This window comes from Trifolium pratense, linkage group LG5 (genome assembly GCF_020283565.1).
Source record: "Trifolium pratense cultivar HEN17-A07 linkage group LG5, ARS_RC_1.1, whole genome shotgun sequence".
Classification (NCBI taxonomy): Eukaryota; Viridiplantae; Streptophyta; class Magnoliopsida; order Fabales; family Fabaceae; genus Trifolium; species Trifolium pratense.
Genome location: NC_060063.1, coordinates 46,719,131 through 46,740,940, shown reverse-complemented (window position 1 = coordinate 46,740,940; position 21,810 = coordinate 46,719,131). Strand labels below are relative to the sequence as shown.

The window sequence follows — 21,810 nt, the reverse complement described above, 5'->3', positions numbered from 1 at the left end:
AATCTTGAAATCAATTACCATTACCATGAAGGAAAAGATAAAAGCAATTACCATTTTATTTAATCCCAGCCACGACCAAACAAGCTGTATCACCTCCAAATCAAGCATTTCAATATTAAATATCAAGAGACAACTATTATTTTTTTTTGACAAACATCAAGAGACAATTATAAATAAGGAGAAATCAAGAACTTTTCCTTGTGTAGCAGCATGTCCTGATACTAGTTTACCAAAATATGGATATACATAACATAGTAGTTGCTATGTTGTTAATATCATATAGCGGCGCGTAGCACCGACTCTCAAAAATGCTATAGCGGTATAGCGGCCATGTACAAATTAAACATAAATTCCAACAACATACATAAATACTAAAAAATAGAAAAATACACAAAATTAAAAGGACTTTCTTACTTAATAATTATACTAAATATTGTCATTTATTATCAAAATAGGTTCTAAATAAAGACTAATAACATTCCATGAAGTTCTAGAAGTACTCAAAATGACATCCCATTAAAATAAAGCATAAACAAGTTCTAAAAGTAAACAAAATAATGACAAGCCATTAATCTAAAATCATGCTTCCACATTTGCTTCTGCCTCATCTTCACTTCTAAGCTCTGCCAAATAGAAAAGACATTTGAACCTAATTAAATGCATAATACATATTATATGTTTTGCTCCCATTGTCCTCTTTTGTAGTAAAGCCAAAATCATCCCAGCAAACATGAATCTGTGTATTTCAAGAGGGCATGTTTTCTCTGAAATCCAAACAAATGTAAACTAGATTAATACTTTTTTATGTAAAAGAAACTAGCTATGCTTCCACAGTTCCACACCCTATGTACATGCAGTATTTCTTTGTAAGACTTGGTAATTGACAAACACGTCAAAGAAAACTCACCTACTCTTGCTAAGCATGAAATAACTAGATCAAAGAAAATTTAGAAACTTTGGGGGTATCGTATTTTGTAATTCCACCACAGTATTATTGAAATGTGGTGACACATACATCTATAAACAAGATAGAGCTACTAATAGTGCAAACTAAATCCAATGTTAGTCATTTTGATTTTATGCAGTATCAACACGAAGATAATGGATTGAGGGTTGAGAGATCACACCTTAGGAGATACAGCTCAGGCAAATATAAGTTGACACATTCCACATGCCCTTCGTACATTTGATAATTTTTTCATAATCTTGCACTTCTGCTTTTGGTCCACGGAAATATCAAAAACTATCATAGCCTCCAAAACCAGACCATTTTGCAAAGCATACTTAATAAATAGTTCATCTTGTAATCCCAGAAATCCTTGAAATTTAATGAACTTAAGGTGGGATACAAGACAACTGGGAACACTTCGCTGTGGAGCCCATCTTAGTACTGGTGATTGTTCCTGTAACAACAAAACACTTGAATAAGATAAAATATTCATATTAATGAATTAATCATGTTCCATACTAACTGGTTTACAGTGCAATAATATGCAATTTCTAATATGAGTACTCTATTTCATAAAAATTGGTTAATTTCACATCAACGTTATGTAGACCAACCAAACTATGCTTTGACGAAACACAAACCTTGTCCTCGACGTTATGAATTATAAGAACTTGAAGCATAGGACATTTCTGTAGCAAGCTGATCAGAGAATTGTAGTTAAACCGGGGAAGATTGAGCACTAGCCGAACCAAATAGCGAAATTCTTGAAAAAGGAGATCACGGGGTTCACCAAGCAGCCACTGTTTGTACACGACAACGGATAGTAATTAGTACAAAAATGAGATGAGGACCTATTTTTAGAGATACAGTTAATTAATAGCTGGTTATTAGTTAGTTACTAACTTACTCTCTATGTAAATGATGACGTAAACATAAACTAAGTAAAATAAAACTTACCTTGGATGTTGAAGGACTCAACACTAGATATTTAGTCCCAGAAAGAGCACCAAGGAGGTTGTGTAAAGAGGTGACGGAACTAAGCGAATGGGGAAAGACATCAAGATGCGCTTCCACCACGTTGTACATGCTGAAAACTTCCCCGAATGTGATTTTGGTAATGTTAAGGTACTCAAGATCAGGTGCATTTATTTCAAGGTAAGCTCCACGATCATTCTTAGTGTCCGCTATCAGCCTTTTCAAGGAAGGTGGGATGCAAACTTTGTCCAAGCTCATCGAACAAAAGGAAAGATCCAAAGTTTCGATGATGGGGCAACCACTAAGAAGTGCATTCACAGAAAGCACTTCCGCGGAACCTATGCTAAACCAATGCTGATTAGCATATTCTTTAGTAACGGAAAACTAACCGGTGTAGAGCTTAGCTTTTGTAAACTAATCCCACCCACAAGACTGAGGAACAAACAAGTAATGTTAATATGTTACTCCTCCGGCCCTTATTATAATTTTTATTTTTTTTTACTTTTAGATTCATAGAATAATAGATGTAAGAAGATGTTTATTTTTTAGATCCATAGAATATTAGATTTATCTTCATAGAATATTAGATGTATCTGAGATATCTGAAATGTTGATGCACAAAGTTGCTTAGCGCGCGGACACTGCAGTGATGGGCTAGGCAGTGACAGATGCAGGCAAGGCAGTGCTGCAGTTATGCAGCAGTATAGCAATTTGCTATGTTACACACACTATAATTGCACACACACACACACTATATTGAGAAGGGAGAATGGAAGAGAAAAATAGAGATTATTATTGATGATGATTAGAATTGAATGAATTACAACACAAGTGAGCCTTTTATAGACTCCAGCTTGCAACACAAGTAAAAACAAAACTAACTAACTTTCTCTATTTTCTCTTTTATTCACTAACTAACTAACCAACTAGTTAGTTACAACAAACTTACAACATGAAATAGTAACAAACTCTCAATACACCACCTTAGTTCATGTTGTCTATCACTTCAATCCCCATTTTGTCTCTTAACCTTTGAAACACATTTACTGCTGTAGCCTTTGTTAGCAGATCTGCTAACTGATCTTCACTCTTGCAGTAATCTAAGCATAAGTTTCCATTGTTTACTTGTTCTCTTAGATAATGGAACCTTAATTCTATGTGTTTGCTTTTACCATGAGAGATAGGATTCTTGGCAAGGTTGATAGCAGACACATTATCAATCCTTAATGTCACAGATTCACACTTGTCTTGGCTTAACTCTTCAATTAAATTCTTCAACCATATAGCTTGACAAGTGCTGAGAGATGCAGCTATATATTCTGCTTCACAAGAGGAGAGAGCAACCACTGGCTCCTTTTTAGAACACCATGAGATAGGAGCTTCACCAAAGTAGAATATATAACCTGCTGTTGATTTCCTATCCTCAATATCTCCACACCAGTTTGAGTCTGTATAACCAACCAGCTTGCATTGCTTATTTCTATCACTTGCAGGGAACAAAATACCAACACCTAAGGTACCTTTAACATACCTCAAAATCCTTTTGACTGCAGTCAAGTGTGATGTCTTTGGCCTTTCCATAAATCTTATAGTTTCCATTCTAGTCACTGGTGCAAAAACCTCTCCATAGTCAATGCCTTCTCTTTGAAGAAATCCCTTTGCAACCAATCTGGCCTTGTGTCTGGTTATCTCTCCTTTTGAATTTACTTTTAACTTGTAAACCCACTTCACATCAATTGCTCTTTTTCTGTAAGGAAGATCAACTAGCTCCCATGTATGATTGCTTTCAATTGAATCTAACTCCTCTTTCATAGCACACTTCCATTTTTCACTCCTAAGTGCACTGTCAACATCTATAGGTTCTGATTCAGCCATAAATGCTAAATGAACCAAATCACCATCATCATTTACTTGATTATCTTGATTCAATTCATAATCCTGAAGTCTAGGTGGTAGATTTCTTGGTCTTGTTGATCTTCTAGGATCAGCTGTCTCTGCTGCAGTAGAGGTGGATGCTTCATTGTTATCTTCAAATTCATCAAGCATTATACTTGTTGAATTTCTCCTCTCTTTAGTGTGCCAGTCCCATTCCTTCATCTCATCTATTACAACATCTCTACTGACCACTACATTATTGTTGGTAGGATCATAGAGTTTGTAACCACCAGTTGAATGATATCCCACTAGTATCATCATAGTTGCTTTATCATCAAGCTTCCTCCTTAATTGATCTGGCACATGTTTATATGCAATTGAACCAAACACCCTTAGGTGTTTTACACTTGGTTTATTGCCTGACCAGCTCTCTTCTGGTGTGATTCCATCAAGTCTCTTTGTAGGACACCTGTTCAAAGTGTATGTAGCAGTTGAAACTGCTTCACCCCATAGCTCCTTTGGCAGATGCTTACCCTTTAACATACACCTCACCATATTCATAATGGTTCTATTTCTCCTCTCTGCACTCCCATTTTGTTGAGGGGTATATGGTGGAATCACATCATGCACTATCCCTTCACTATCACAAAACTTAGCAAACTCAGTGGATACATACTCTCCACCACCATCTGTTCTCAGGGTCTTGAGTTTATATCCAATTTGCCTTTCAACTGTTAGTTTGAACTTTTTGAACACATCAAGCACATCACTCTTCTTGCTGATCAGATAAGTCCACATTTTTCTACTAAAATCATCAATGAAACTCACAAAATATTTGTTACCTCCAATGGAATCCACTTGCATAGGGCCACACACATCTGAGTACACTACTTCCAGCACACTTTTTGTCTTACTTAGTGCATCCTTGCTGAAGCTGTGCCTATGCTGCTTTGATTGTATACAATCCTCACACATTTCTTCCGGCATTTCAATTTTCGGCAAGCCTGTGACCATGTTTTGTCTTTGCATTACAGTGAGGTCCTTGAAATTCAAGTGCCCCATCCTATAATGCCATAGCCACTCCTCTCTGCTAGATGCAGTCATTAAACACTTGTGCTTCATGACATTCAACTGAACCTTGAACGTTCTGTTCTTTGACATTGGTGCTTTCAGCAACAAGTTACCTCTCGTGTCAAGCACATTCAGTAACTTGTGCTCCATCACAATTTTATACTCTTTTTCAAGCAATTGCCCAACACTGAGTAGATTGCACTTCATTCCAGGTATATACAATACACTGGATATCACTGCATGTTTACCATCTCTTCTTTTGATGGAAACATCACCAATTCCCTTCACATTCATTGTGCTATCATTAGCAAACTTCACTTGATTGTTCTGAGTGGTTTTGAGACTTATAAACCAATCTTTTCTGCCAGACATATGTGTTGAACAACCAGTGTCAAGATACCATTGATCACTGCATTCACCTTCTTCTCTTGTGGTCACCATTAGCATGACTGAACCCTCATCATCATCATTTCGAGCCAGCTTTGCCTCAGCATCATTTGTTTCTTCTTTGGATCTGCATTCATCAGCAAAATGTCCATATTTCTGGCAATTGTAGCACTGCACATTCTTCTTGTCAAACTTGTAATTTCCATTATTTCTACCACCTCTTCCACCTCTACCACCTTTATAACCTCTTCCTCCTCTACCACCATTGCCACCGCTAGTTGAATCTTGTTTATCTTTTACATTTGAATTTTGATATCCACCTCTACCTTTATTGCCATTCCACTTTCCTTTTCCCTTCTTGTCTTTATTATTATTCTGTTGCACATTCAATGCTACCTCTTTGTCTTTTTCAGAACTTCTTTCATTCATTCTTTGTTCATGTGCTTCTAAAGATCCTTGTAACTCATCAACTGTAATTTCTGAGGAATCTTTAGACTCTTCAATGGCTACAACTATGTTATCAAATCTTGGTGACAAAGATCTCAAGATCTTTTCAACCCTATTCTGACTTGAAATCACTTCACCACAGCTTTTCATTGAATTAACCAATTTGGAAATTCTAGTAAAGAAATCACTTACAGTTTCTTTCTCCTCCATTTGAAGCAATTCGTATTGCCTCCTTAGTGTTTGTAGCCTAACCTTTTTTACCTTTTCTCCTCCACCATAAGCAACAGCAAGAATATCCCATGCTTGCTTTGAGGATTCACAGTCACTAACCTTTTCAAAGATGTCAGGGCTCACACTTTGATGAATGATGAACAAAGCTTTATAGTCTCTTTTCTTCAATTCTTTGTAAGCTACCTTCTCTGCATCTGATGCCGTTTCAGTAATTTGTTCCACACCATTTGAAACCATTTCCCACACATCTTGATAACCAAAAACCACCTTCATCTGTTTGCACCATCGATCGTAGTTTTTGTTATCCAAGATTGGAAGGTTTGCTGGAAACTGACCATTACCAAACGTTGCCATTGTTGATTGCTTCTTCAAGGTTCAAGAATGATCAAGAATGATCAAAAACCAGGCTCTTGATGCCAATGTTGATGCACAAAGTTGCTTAGCGCGCGGACACTGCAGTGATGGGCTAGGCAGTGACAGATGCAGGCAAGGCAGTGCTGCAGTTATGCAGCAGTATAGCAATTTGCTATGTTACACACACTATAATTGCACACACACACACACTATATTGAGAAGGGAGAATGGAAGAGAAAAATAGAGATTATTATTGATGATGATTAGAATTGAATGAATTACAACACAAGTGAGCCTTTTATAGACTCCAGCTTGCAACACAAGTAAAAACAAAACTAACTAACTTTCTCTATTTTCTCTTTTATTCACTAACTAACTAACCAACTAGTTAGTTACAACAAACTTACAACATGAAATAGTAACAAACTCTCAATATGAAATACATCTAATATTCTATGAATCTAAAAATATTTTTTTTTTAATAATAAGAACCAGAGCGAGTATGTCACAATTCAGAATAATGTCACATAAGAATGAAACAAACTCACAAAAAACACATTTACCTGAGTGAAACGAGATTAGGGGAGTGAAGAGGGTTTGAGGGAGCTTGAAATCAGGTCCTTGACGATCTTTAACGAGTGTAAGGTGGAGTTCTTCGAGGTAAGGTCCAATGACAGATTGAATCCAGTTGTTAACTGAATATTGACGAAACTTATCTTCGAAAAGAGTGTAGAAACATAGCAGAGTCATCTTCCGAATGGCGCGGGGATTATGAAGGAGGTTGAGGACACTGTTAACCATAACAACGAAGCTTTTGAATTGTTCATCGGATTGTTTGTCTTCATAAAGGTGGTAATCTTCGGTGAATTCGGTGAATCAGAGAACTGATTGATGCTTCCAAATGTGGTGCCATTTTTTCGATAAAATGCTTGTTTGAACGGTGGTTTTGGTTGGAAGAAAAGATAGGATGTGACTCAGTAAACCGTCTGGTAGATTACTGATTCTGTCTTGCATTTCTTGTTCTTCAATTGCTTCTGGTTTTTTGCCTTTGGAGGATTCTGCCATTGTTTTCTCGTGAAACAACCGCTTCCTTGCTATTGGGTTTTTGTTGTAAAGTAGGAAGAGCTTTCGTATTAAGGAAGAAGTGTTGGGGTTGATTGCAATGTAAGTCCCACATTGCTAATGAAGGGAAAAAAAGGTCAAAGAAATTATATTGAAGAAGTCCCACATCGCTTAGAATTGTGAAGCAAGGGGGAAATCAAAGCTATATAATGGACCTAAGTTCTTTGTTTGTAATTACACCAAGCAGTAACACTTGTAAACACTTTAAGTTTATATTTGTGTCTTTTTGCTTTTCTCTTATGCTCTTGTTTAAGAGTATTTGAGATGTAGTTCAAATATTTACTTTGGAGAGTGTGGGTGTATTGGGGCATGAGGTGATTGAGAGTGAAGTCTATGTGTTGTAACAATTTTTACATAGTGTTTATTCTCTGGTTGTCGGTTTTGACAACGGTCGTGGTTTTTTCTCCGGTTTTGGAGTTTCCACGTTATATTCTTGTGTTGTTGATTGCGTTCATTTATTTTCTCTATGCCGGTTTTACCCAACAACTGGTATCAGAGCTTTTGGTTTGATTCAGGAGGAGGGAGTTCCGCTGTGAAGTTTAGGCTAGAGAAAATTGATGTTTGGCTTGTGGAAAATCAAGTCAAGGATGTGGTGATGCAATCTGGGTTACACAAGGTCAGCCTGGAGAGGCGGTGGTAATAATACTCAACATCAGCCTGGAGAGGCGGTGGTAATAATACTCAACATCAGTCTGGAGAGGCGGTGATAAGAATACTCGGGTTACGTCTGAAACAACAACTTATTATGAGGATGCGGAGGTGCTAGTGGAAGTTGAGAATCGGTGGAGTGTTGAGTCATGGACTTTGGAAGCTCCTATCACATGTGTTTGAAGAAGAAATACTTTTGAATCCCTAGAGCTAGTTGAAGGTGGAGTTGTTCATCTTGGTGACGGAAAGCTTGTAAGGTTCAAGGTATGGGTGAGTTTCTTTTAACACAGTGCGAGGTATTTTCTTGAACTTTGATGCATAGATAGTAGGTAGATTACTTGTTAGATAGTTCTACTATTCTTGGTTATGCATCTGTTACTAGTGGTGATTCTCATGTTTTTGTTAAGTTGTGGATCTTCGGGTGGGTACTTGTTAGTGACATGAGTTTAGTTGGACTAGTGAAACAAAGTTTACTAGGTGATGTAACTAAACTGGAATTGTTGGAGCCTAACAATGACCTGAGGTGGTTTCACAGATGTTTGAAGTTGTTCAAGTGACACATGGGCATCGGTTGACATGGATGCAGGTGTGTGATGATAGCGTGCAGGCATTGGTTGGCATTGATGCACGGTACGCAGTTATCTCGATGGCTGATGAACTTCCGGAGAAAGCCAACATGGAAGTTGCACCATAAATTTTCAGCGAGGTTTCGAGATGAAATTCTTGGGATGGCTTGGTTCCAAGTGAAGAAAAATCTTGGGATGGTTTAGTTCCAAGTGAATAAAATTTTTGGGATGGTTTAGTTCCAAGTAGAGTATACTTTTTATGGTGGAGTATGATAATTTAATTTGTCGGTATAGACAATGAGAATTATGATTGTCGGTGAAGACAATGATTGTCGGTATAGACAATGGAAGCATAAGATAATGATTGTCGGTGTAGACAATGAAGATTGAAGACCATTACAATCAAGGTGGAGATTGTTGGGGTTGATTGCAATGTAAGTCCCACATTGCTAATGAAGGGAAAAAAAGGTCAAAGAAATTATATTGAAGAAGTCCCACATCGCTTAGAATTGTGAAGCAAGGGGGAAATCAAAGCTATATAATGGACCTAAGTTCTTTGTTTGTAATTACACCAAGCAGTAACACTTGTAAACACTTTAAGTTTATATTTGTGTCTTTTTGCTTTTCTCTTATGCTCTTGTTTAAGAGTATTTGAGATGTAGTTCAAATATTTACTTTGGAGAGTGTGGGTGTATTGGGGCATGAGGTGATTGAGAGTGAAGTCTATGTGTTGTAACAATTTTCACATAGTGTTTATTCTCTGGTTGTCGGTTTTGACAACGGTCGTGGTTTTTTATCCGGTTTTGGAGTTTCCACGTTATATTCTTGTGTTGTTGATTGCGTTCATTTATTTTCTCTATGCCGGTTTTACCCAACAAGAAGCTTACTGGTCATTGGGAATGGGAGTTCCCGCTGTAACGGTAGATACAGAAGTGAGTTGATGTCACCTGTTTGACAAATAATGTTGGCCTCCACTCCACTCTTGTTTTAGTCTTCGGAATTTAATGAATCTAGTTCATATTATTGACTAGTTACATTATATTTGTAATGAATCTAAAAAGTAAAATGTTTCTTGTATTATATTATAGGAAAATACTAAACAGTGTCCACAGTGCCTCCGGGCACTGTTTAAGGAACCAAATATAGTAATATCATTTTGAAGTTTGTGCAGTCAACGCCTCGAAAATCTAAAAAGTGTTATTTTCAATTTTAAAATTTCCTTTTTTGGTTTCTTTAACCAGTGCCCCGGGGGCACCGGTTAGCATGACCCTATATTATATTAAGCGTCGGAGGGAGTAATATATAAACCTACTTTGTTAGATGTACTGTTCATTTATTTTGTTTAGACTATATTTTTTAATAACATATAGATGTCTCTTATATTAAGCAACGAAGGGAGTAATATATAAACCTACTTTGGTTAAATGTACTATTCATTTATTTTGTTTAAACCGTATTTTTAATAACATATAGATGTCTCTTATATTAAGCACCCGAAGAAGTAATATAAACCTACTTTGGTTAAATGTACTATTCATTTATTTTGTTTAGACTCTATTTTTTAATAACATATATTGATGTAAACATTTAACATATAATTTTTCAAAATAGACGATTAAAAATATTAATGATTAAAATTGTACATTGACATAGTCAAATTGATTGGAAATTGAGTTGGAATTGACGTTGGATCTCAAATTGATTGCAAAAATAAAAATTTTCACACTTATCTACTTCTAATCTGCTTATAATAATACTAGCTCTAGTTTTTTTTTTTTTTTTACTCAAAAAACAACAATGTATATTTTTTTTTTTTGACATAACAACAATGTATATTCATTCATTCAAATTCATAGAAAATACATTAATCAGAATAATTACATATTTAATTTTGCTAAAAATTAATAAGGATGAGTCTGCGAACATTCTCACAACATCTGAGTTAATAGCATAAAACGGTCTAATGTCTTTGACAAAGCCTACGGTTGATGTGATAAAATTTAAATGTCTGATAGATTGATTGTTTGATGTATTTAGTCTATATTATAGTTTAGATACATAAAACTTTAAATGTATTTAAAAAGTGAATATTTTCTTATAATTAGGACCAGAGAGAGTATAATAAAATCGATTACTAACAAAATTACTAATTTAGCCTTATATTTTTTAATAATATTCTAAATTTATATTCTTCATTATAATTTTACTCTATTAATAAGATAGGCATAATTCTTTAAAAAAAAGAGATAGGCATAAAAATAGGGAAAAAATGAATTTATGTATAAAAAAAAGTACAAAATAAAAATACGATTTTTTGCATAAAAAGGGGAAGAAAAAAACAATGAAAAGATTATAGGAAGTTTAATAAAAAAAATTATAAAAAAATAGTAAAAATAAATTTTGTAAGAACAATGAATTTGTTTATGTTTTCTATAAAAAAAATTATAATTTTTTATAATTTTGTAATAAAAAAAATAGTAAAAATAAATAGAAAACATAAACAATTTTAATACCAAGTTTACTAATTTGTCTTTATCAGTTTTAATAATATTTTAAATTTTGTACTTTCTATGTAATTTTACTCTAATAATAACCAAATACTAATAATAATATAGGAGTAATAAAGTTAATTACCGGCAAATTTTCTAAATTACCATAAATATTGCTAATCAAATTTTGGTCTAATTGTCCTTTTGTCCCACTAAACATGCAAACACGTTATCCTTATTCGAATTTTCATAAACAATACAATAATACTATATGCATAAAAATTCATTTTGAATACCCATTTTGAATAAATAGTATGAAAACTTAAAATGATTTATTTGTTAACTAAAAATTTAAAAATCTAACTGTTACAAATACGAAATTTAAAAATTCATAGATGCATTTGGCCTCTTGAGTCTAGAGCTCTTAGTTTTAACAACTCTAGTGGTTAGAATTTTACTTTTAAAGGTTACTAAATGGAATATTTGAGATTTGAACTCTGAAAAGTAAAATTCGTATTTTAAATTTCCAACTTGTTGCATTGGGATCATTTTTCAATTTATTATTATATTTTTTTTTATAATTTGAACGGCAAATATATTATTAACCAAGTCTCTGCACAAGTTATCCACTCTTCGATTTGAGCCTTATTATTCACATCAGATTGAACCTCAAATTCATCATGGCTAACATCGAAATTAACGGTCACATTATCGTTTTTATAAGGTAAGATAACTGAAAAAGTAACAGTGCAACAAATAACTTAAAGATCAAGCTTATTGCAAATATCAAACTTAAATACCCTGAATTTATTTGACCTATCTGTAACTGCCACTGCCGTTAAAAATGGGAATACTCATCCCCAAAGGACCAAGTTTCTTCCTTAATACGGAAGCTCTTGATACTTTACAACAAAAAGCCTAGAGCAAGGTAGCGGTTGTTTCAGGAGAAAACAATGGCAGATTCCTCCAAATACCAAAAACCAGAAGCTGATGATGAAGAAGAAGAAACGCAAGACAGAATCAGTAATCTACCAGACGGTGTACTGAGCCACATCCTATCTTTCCTTCCAACCAAAACCACCGTTCAAACAAGCATTATGGCACCACATCTGGAAGCATCAATCAGTTCTCTACTTCAACGAATTCATCGATGATTACCATTGTTATAGACACGACCAATCCGATGAACAATTCAAAAGCTTCGTTGTTATGGTTAACAGTGTCCTCAACCTCCTTCATAATCCCGGGGGCATTCGGAAGATGACTCTGCTATGTTTCTGCACTGTTTTCGAAGATAAGTTTCGTCAATATTCAGTTAACAACTGGATTCAATCTGTCATTAGACCCTACCACGAAGAACTTCACCTTACACTCGATAAAGATGATTGTCGAGGACCTGATTTCAAGCTCCCTCAAACCCTCTTCACTTCCCCTAATCTTGTTTCACTCAGGTAAATGTGTTTTGTGTGTGTGTGTTTGGTTCTTATGTGACTTTATTATTCTGAATTGTGATATAACATATTAACAATACTTATTTGTTCTTCAGTCTTGTGGGTGAGATTAGTTTATAAGAACTAAGCTCTACAGCGGTTAGTTTTCCGTCAATAAAGAATATGCTAATCAGCATTGGTTCCGTGGAAGTGCATTCTGTGAATGCACTTCTCAGTGGTTGCCCCATCATCGAAACTTTGGATCTTTCCTTTTGTCCTTTAAGCTTGGACAAAGTTTGCATTCCACCTTCCATGAAAAGGCTGATAGTTAACAATAAGAGTTATCATGGAGCTTGCCTTGAACTAAATGTGCCGGATCTTGAGTACCTTAACATTAGCAAAATCACATTCAGGGAAGTTTTTAGCACATACAACTTGCACAACGTGGTGGAAGCGCATCTTGATGTCTTTCCCCCCCGGTGTATTTTTGTCACTCATTTTTACACTCAATTACACAACCTCCTTGGTGCTATCTCTGGGACTAAGCAGCTAGTGTTGAGTCCTTCAACAACCAAGGTTAAGTTTTATTTCCTTATTTTATGTTTACCTCATCATTTTACTTAGAGAGTAAGTTAGTAACTAACTAATAACAAGCTACTATTAATTAACTTAATCATATCTCTAAAAATGGGTCCTCATCTCATTTTGTTTACTAATAACTAGTTGTGGTTGTGTAAAAACAGTGGCTGCTTGGTGAACCCTGTGATCTCCTTTTTCAAGAATTTCACTATTTGGTTTGTCTAGAGCTCAATCTTCCCCAGTTTAACTACAATTCTTTGATCAACTGGCTTCACAAATGTCCAATGCTTCAAGTTCTTATAATTCAGAATGTCGACAAGGTTTGTTTAGTTTTTTTTTGTTACAAAATAAACTAACTTAGTTTTGTTTGTATAACTTTGATGTGAAATTAACCAATTTTTATGAAAGAGTACTCAGATTAGAAATTACATATTATTGCACTGTAAACCAGTTATAGTATGGAACATGAATATTTTATCTTATTCAAGTGTTTTGTTGTCTACAGGAACAATTACCACCACTACTAAGATGCAAGGTTTTAAATTGCGGTCCGCATCCGCAATTGCGGCCGCAGTATTGCTGATGCGGTAGCCACCGCATCGCACCACAATTGTGGTGTGATCTTAATTCACGTGTACAGCCGTATCGTAACCGCATCGTAACCGCATCACAACCGCATCGGAAGCCGCATCAGATGTTTTCGGCGATGTTCCTTCAAATTTTCTCACCAAACCGCAATGACCGCATTCGCAACAACTGCAACCGCAACCGCGACCGCAACCGCAATTTAAAACCTTGCTAAGATGTGCTCCACAAAGTTTCTACATTTTCTCTGATCTACTTATTTTCATGTTTAGCAAGAGGAGGTGAGTTTTTATAACTATAACATTGAAGAAAATGATAGCATTTACCTGATTAGTGAAAATAAACAAAAAACTATTTGATTTCATGATGCCTCTTGGTTTAACTAAAGCTTTGTTTATATTTGGGGACATCTGTGTTCACTTTGATGGACAAAATCACCTTTGTTGATGAAGCTTTTCTTTCTTTTATAAGCTGATTACAAACCTTCTATTCTTGAGTTTCATCTTATACACAATCTATAATAAGAATAAGACAGTCTTTCGGCATTTGCATTCAATTTGACTGTTGTAGTATTACCATGTGTGAATCAAGTAAAAAAATTATTGTAGGAAATACCAAAATTTCTTGTAGTGGGAAATTAGATTATATTATGATGTGTTTGTCAATTACCAAGTCTTACAAAGAAGTACTGCATGTACATATGGTGGAAGCATAAACAAAGTATATTAATGTAGTTTACATTTGTTTGGATTTCAGAGAAAACTTTCCCTCTTGGAATACACAATCCATGTTTGCTCGGATGATTTTGGCTTTACACAGAAGAGGTCAATGGTAGCAAAGCATATAATATGTATTATGCATTTAATTAGGTTCAAAAGTCTTTTGACAACTACTATGTTATGTTGGGATGAAATCAAATGGTAATTGCTTTTGTATTTTCCTTCATGGTAATTGATTTCAGGATTCTCTGCAATATCTTCTTTTCACCTTTTGTTGGTTCCCTGTTTGGTATTTTACTACACATAATATAAATGATTTTGGTGACAATCTATTGGTATATACTTGTAGGATATCAATAGGCCACTATTAGGGTCATTTGGTTGGTACCCTTATGATCAATGTAGTCAGGTTCGGGATCCTACGTAGGATCGGTAGGCTGGTGGAGGGTCGTAAGGTCGGGATCGTAGCTCGATTCGTAAGAACCTACTTAAGGGTAAAATGGTAACTTCACATATATACATATACACAGAACCACAAAATAATAATAATAATAATACATGAACACAATAAACTTAATTAATATTTCATAAATATCATTCCAAATGTTCATAACCAATGTAGTTAGGTTCGAGATCCTACGTAGGATCGGTAGGCTGGTTGAGAATTGTAAGATCGAGATCGTAGCTGGATTCGTAAGATCCTACTTAGGGTAAAATTGTAACTTCACATATATATATATATATATACATATACACATAAACACACAAAATATATAATACATAAACAAAATAAACATAATTAATTAATATTTCATAGAGATCATTCCAAATGTTCATAAATTCATAACAGAGGGTTGGAAGAAGCAACAACAAGGTTAAAAAAACAAAATGAAAACCGAGGGGTTTCATGTAGGACAGAGGTTTGAGTGAAAGAGATGGTTGAAAGTGAGAGAGGAGTGAACCAAAGTGAGAAAGGAGTGAGAACAAACATACACTAACCGCCGTCGAGGTTCACAACGACGCCGTCTAGAGCTCAGGTAAAGAAAAACCTCTGGGATCGTAAGAACCTATGACCCGGTGCGAGAACCTGACTACAGACAGGTCAAAAAAGGAACCTACATGGGTTCTAAGCTCGTTTGGCCTTCACGAGCTCGTAGGATCGTAAGAACCTAAGACCCGGTGCGAGAACCTGACTACATTGCTTATGATAGTTTAGTGCTAATTAGATGGTTTTTTTGTTAAGATTCTTAATTGGAGCAGAAAGTTTGCCATATATGTCAAATAGTGTTGTCTAGTGTGTCTGTCTGTGAGAGAGAGTATTAGAACTAGTTTTGTTTGGAATTCATAGATGATATTTTATACATAAGAGATATGATATTTTCACATAATGTATATCCCCATGCATATATAACTTTAAAACAAGTTCAGACATGGGATCTCCATGAATGTGCAAATTTGTAACTACCATGCATGACTTTAATGTTGAAAAGTATAGGAGAAATAATGTGCATATGCAAAGATGGGACCATGGTGGCATATAGTTGGTATCCTAGATTTAGTTCCATCAAAGACCACCAATGGGACCATTAGCACTGCAACAAATCAAAGCTGATTCATGAGTTTGATCTTATACACAATCTAAAATAAGATATCCTATCCTTGTGGTAAATTTGCACTAGTGCAGAAAGGAGATACAACTACTGGCCAAACAGACTTTCCACTACTGGCCGCGGCCAGTAGTAAACACAGTCGACGTTGTAAGTATACACTTTCCACGTCGGGTCTTTTTATACCCGTCGTGGTATGTAAGGTTTCCACTGTAGTTATTATTTAAATTTATGGGGATTCCACGTCGGTTTTTACAAATACCCGTAGTGGTATGTATGAGATTCCACTACGGGTGTTTACAATATCCGTAGTGGTATGTATGGTTTCCAGTTTTTTTTTTTTTAAGAATTTGGGATTCCACTACGGGTATTCACAAATACCCGTAGTGGTATGTATGAGATTCCACTACGGGTATTTACACATATCCGTAGTGGTATGTATGGTTTCCAGTTTTTTTTTTTTTAAGAATTGAGGATTCCACTACGGGTATTTACAAATACCCGTAGTGGTATGTGTAGTTTTCACTACTGATTGTTATAAATATCAGTAGTGGTATGTTAGTTTTATTTTTTATTTTTTTTCGTTTTTTTGTAGCTTCCTGTGCCTGCATATTAATTATATGGTCTTCCGGCGCAGAAATTATACGTACAACCTAGAAATTACTAGTAGCTAATAACGCAAAAGAAAATTGGCATAATTCCGAATATTATTTTCCACAAGTCATTGTCAATTCCTAACAAGTTACATTCAACACATTAAAAGTCAATGCTTAACATTATCACTAATTATCTAGTCTAATTCCAAGCATACAGCCCATTAAGTTTGAACTTTACGTAGGAAATGACTAAGAAACTAAATTCAAAATCATCTAAAGCCACAAAGCACCAGCATCTTTGAGGAGAGGGAACAAGCAGAGTGCCCATTAATGTTTTCTAGCAATGATTCACAAGCATCTTCAAGCATATCTAACACCTGCATGCGAGTGCCACATGATGATGATAATAAGCATGATGATGATGATAACAAGCCGTATGCATCCTACGTACCAAAGAGTTTTGCATATTGTTAGACAAAATTATTTTCCATGAAGCATATTATCAAAAAAAGTGTCTACATAAAATTTCAAGCTACTAATTTTCCATCTTATGCGATTCTGGATGTCTAGAACCTAAACCAAACAGTTTCTAAATGTAGATAGAGTGTAAAATGAACAATTACCACAGTTACATTGCGGGCCTATTTTACTCAGAGGCATTGAAGAAGGAATTTGAATAGAACTCAGAGAATCTTGGCTGTGCGGTATGTTCTTCCGAGGATAAGATGCAATAGAGGGTGGAGCTTTCAATCTTATAACTGAATTTCCAATTGGAGCAGACGGACACCCAGTAGTATTAGCATTATTATAAGCCTGAGCATGAGAATGAGATGCCATTTTCCTTTGCTCCCTGCAACATAAAATGTTAAAAATTAGCGAGCTTCTGCATTTCACAATACGGTATCATATAATACAAACAACAGAATAGCACAAAAACATATGCAAACACCTTATCCACAAACATAATTTAAGCATATGCTTTGCATAAAAAGAGAGAGGGTTTGCATGAGCATATTCAAAGAGAGAGGGTAATGCACACTACACCATGCATAGGATGCATTCTATATATTGCAAGACCTGATTTTTTATTTTATTGATGTTGTATGCTTACAAGTTACAAGGTTGCTAGACAAATCACAAGCCGCAAAGATTTTACCATCATACCATGCCCTCCCGATACAAAAATAAATTTATTCCGAGATAATCTAACTAGAACATGTGGTTAATACTTAGTATCAAAGACAACTACTGTTTCGTCGTAAGTTCATACAATAATTTTTTTTTCAATGCATACACATGTGGTAGCTAAGGGAAGTTATTCCTTCCAATAAAAAGGTTAGGTAGGAGAGTTTACCTTCGGAAAACTCATGGTGAAAGGAACTGAAAGAAGAGCAAGAACCCTTGAGAAATTTTTCATGGTGCCAGCCACAGGATTTCCTTCCATTCCTTCTTGCATATTACACTGAAGAACAATATAAAATTTGTTAATCTTAATTGGAAATCAAATATAACAGATATCATAAGACCACTCTTCTCATATCAATTTTAAACTATTTTTTGTCATATGAAGTGACTCGTTTTAGTGAACACAAATGAAATTAAAAAATGAAATCTACAACCAAACAAACATTTAGACAAGATCTCAGAAGGTCAAACTGCAATGATGGTTGAAAAGTTGAAAGTAATGTTTCGGGAAATGAAGTACTCACCTCTACAACTACTAAGAATGACAATGCAGTTAAAACTGGAAAAATGTATAAGGCATCTGGAGTTGAGAGATCAGCAAACCATAAAGTTCCACCATGCTTGAATGATGGCATTTTTTCAGCCATGTTGGTTATCTGCCATTGAAGAAAATAAAATAAAATTGTGAATGGATAGAAACAATATTTTAAGGCTCATCAGATCCTACAATTAGGGGAAATATCAAAGCAAAAGTCAGCTTACCGCAAGAAAAAAACTAATGAAGACAGGACCTTGAATAAAGAGTCCTTTCAATGGCGTAAATGGACTCACACCATATCTGCATCAACGAAACCAGCGAGAGAAGATAGATGAGATCTAATGAAACAAAAGATCCACGAAGTTTATTTAATACTTAAAAGAAAGGTTCCTTAGTGCCACAGACCAATTACATCATATCTCTTAAATACTAATCATCATGAATCATCATACTACAATTGTAACCAAAAGAAATGTTTAAACATCTAATTCATTTGACTATTTTTATAAAAGCCTTCAACATAACTCCAAAACAATGAAATCCGACAATAAACTTACACATAAGAAACCGAGTGCACAAGCTCCTGTAAATCATCTGGGGAAAAGCCAATCTCATCCAAAAGAACATGATAATGTGTTGGCCTGCTTGTGCCCTGAGAACATATTTTGATACTAACATAAATACAAGGTTTGCAATAGAATTTCATGACAGAATGCCAGCAAAAAGGAATTCAAGTTATAAATTCACATCATTTAGTTGACACAAATAACCCTAACAAACGGTTATAACATAAATAACCATGCCTAAAATTTGAATGACTGGTTAATTCCAAAAAATTAACAATTCATATATTAAAAGAAAATTTGAACAATTTAAGAACCTCAATGACTTGGCTCAGTTCAATGTTCAGCACTTGGTTAAACTGACACCATCCCTACATTCATAAGCAGAAAGAAATTCAGTTCAGTAGCACAACAGAACAGTCACAAACACCATCAAAATCAACACTGTTTGCATGATACTGAACGAGCACTATAGTAATGCAGCCAGAGTCAAAATAGCAGCAAACAAGACATATTACCCTATGATGGACACTAGTAAGTAAGACCTTAGTTTGAGAGATGGATTTCATTATATGGATTTCATTATATCTTTCTCATTCACACAATTTACCTAGAGCTACTCGACTCTTCCAAGGTAAACAACTGTCCTCACTATTCCCAATTTGCACAGGGGATGGTACTTGGAATCAAATGTCACAGCACTTCAAAGTTTGATATTTTGAATCATAACAAAAGTACAGTACATTTAAACAAACAAGAGAAGAGCATAATTCAAAAGCTATTTCCAACATTTAACTGACTCTGATTGGACAATGACCAGTACTAAGTCTATAAATGCATGTTAATTTCAAGTTAATTAATTTCATAGTTTACTAAAGAGGAATAGAAATTGTTACCAATTGAGGCCATGTATCAATAGCACACGCTTCAACCCTGTTCAACAACTGCTCATATGGACCAGGTTGCAATTCACAACCATTATAAAATACCTAGTCAAAATCAATAAACCCAAAATTAAAAACAAAAATATTCAACTTCAATTTCAAAAATCTAAAAAATTAATACATCAATAAAAATCCAATATTACACTATAGATCTAACTACAACAAATCATAAACCAAAAAATGAAAAAAAAAATTAAAAATTACAATCATCAAAAAATTGAAATGAGATTTATTTTGATTACCAAAACTTGGACTTAGCACGAACTTCATTGGTAGCCCAAAGCTTCAAACGAAAAATCTTTGGGTGTGGATCTGATTCCGTTTGGAAAACCTCTCCCGACAACCTGGTACTGACGGCGACGGCGGCGGAGGGTGGGAGAAGGAATACGGTTTGGGGTTTCAAAGAGATCGAAGAAGACGATTTAGGGATTTAGGGTTTCAAAGAGAAGAATTTTATGTGTTTTCTGTGATTTGGGATTTAGGGATTTGGGCTTTAGGGATTTCAAAGAGTTTTATGCCATGATTTGGGATTTCGAAGTCACGATTTGGGATTTGTGGGACGAAGAAGACGAAGTCTAGCTCACTATGCGTTTCGCTGCGTTTGGATGAAAAAACGAACGCTGCGTGAATGAATTGAATGAAAAGAACAACATATAATTAATTCTCAGTTAAGGGATTCCACTACGGGTGAATACTAAATCAGTAGTGAAATTCAATTAAAACAAATTTCAACGTAATTACAACAATGCCACCGTGTCTACTTTTCACTACTGATTTAAGAAAACCAGTAGTGAAATCCCTTGTCTATGAACTTTTCACTACTGGTATTCAAATATCAGTAGTGGAATCCTTTGGTTAAATGTGTTTCACTACTGGTATTCACATACCAGTAGTGGAATCCCTTATCCAAAAGTCATTTTTCTACTAGTGTTGCATTCAATTTGACTGTTGCCATATTACCATATGTGAATCAAGTAAATTTTTTATGTTCGTGGATCAATTATGAGTTTCTTTCACCGTAAGTATTGTACATTTTAAATTACTAGGGATATTTATTATGCAATAAATTAGTGGGTTCAATATTGGAATTTTATCATTTTTGTTATGAATTTTCATAAGGGAAATCAGATTTTTTATTTTATTTTTTAATTTTGAAAACTTGGTATCCGGCCCCAGGACCGACTAATCTAAGGGGACCAATCCCACCGCCCACTTGCGGGAGCCCCATTTAAAGTCAGAGTTATTTTTTTTTGCTCTGCATAGACTTAGCCCACCAAAATTGACAAAAGAAGATATCGAACCTGATGGAAATCAGATTATATTTTGACGGTTGTCATTGACCTAGTCTTACAAGAGACATGTAAGTTTTGCTTATTCAGTTTCAAGTGCTGATAATAAACACAATGAACTTTGAATAACTCTTTTGCTATAGTTTGGCAGTTCACACAATGAGTTTTGCGCTCTCTCTCTCTCTCTCTCTCTCTCTCTATATATATATATATATATATATATATATATATAGCAAGAGAGTGTATCAAGTGATAACTGATAATTATTGCGAGAAACGAAAATTATTAATAGTAACCATCAAATTCAATATGAGATCGATACATAATTTTTACTTAACCAATATTATATTTTTGTTTTTTGCCCGTATTATTCGAATCATTTTGATTTTGTTGTCCTTGTCCAATATGTTTATATGCTTTTGTTAAATTAAGGAGAATGTTAACATGTGCCCTTAAGGCACATGTTAAGGAAGTAAAAATGGAAATTATTAAATGCTAACTTGTGTATTTTAACTTTTGAAGCATTAAATTTCTTGTATCATTAAATGTTGATTTTCTATATTGGGATATCTTAACATGTGCCCTTAGGGCACATGTTAACAAGACCCTTAAATTAATGGCTAAATTGCACTTTTAACTCCCAAACTTTCAAAAAGTTGCA

The 21,810-nt window shown here is 34.8% G+C and overlaps 1 protein-coding gene, 1 long non-coding RNA gene and 1 pseudogene across 6 annotated transcripts; 1 reads left to right on the top strand and 2 right to left on the bottom strand.

Annotated features, from left to right (window-relative positions):
• Positions 1 to 1,127: 1,127 nt before the first annotated feature.
• On the bottom strand, positions 1,128 to 7,354 carry LOC123885311 (annotated as a pseudogene).
• Positions 7,355 to 12,067: 4,713 nt separating this feature from the next.
• Positions 12,068 to 14,703, top strand: LOC123886805 (F-box/LRR-repeat protein At1g06630-like). The gene is given in 5 exon segments (XM_045936089.1): positions 12,068 to 12,204; positions 12,206 to 12,565; positions 12,661 to 13,120; positions 13,288 to 13,443; positions 14,465 to 14,703. Coding segments are annotated over 5 exon segments (1,281 nt in total). The 3' UTR covers positions 14,633 to 14,703.
• A 2,024-nt stretch (positions 14,704 to 16,727) lies between these two features.
• On the bottom strand, positions 16,728 to 20,535 carry LOC123887473. 5 transcript variants are annotated; one of them, XR_006801512.1, is made up of 9 exons: positions 20,103 to 20,535; positions 19,813 to 19,905; positions 19,234 to 19,287; positions 18,911 to 19,005; positions 18,578 to 18,653; positions 18,340 to 18,471; positions 17,985 to 18,092; positions 17,254 to 17,480; positions 16,728 to 17,007 (listed from the first exon to the last, which is right to left on the bottom strand). It is a non-coding gene; the product is annotated as an uncharacterized LOC123887473 (long non-coding RNA). The 5 variants fall into 5 exon arrangements; XR_006801511.1 differs by having other exon boundaries at positions 16,728 to 17,073; positions 20,103 to 20,531; XR_006801515.1 differs by lacking the exon at positions 19,234 to 19,287 and having other exon boundaries at positions 16,728 to 17,073; positions 20,103 to 20,533.
• Between the last annotated feature and the right edge of the window lie 1,275 nt (positions 20,536 to 21,810).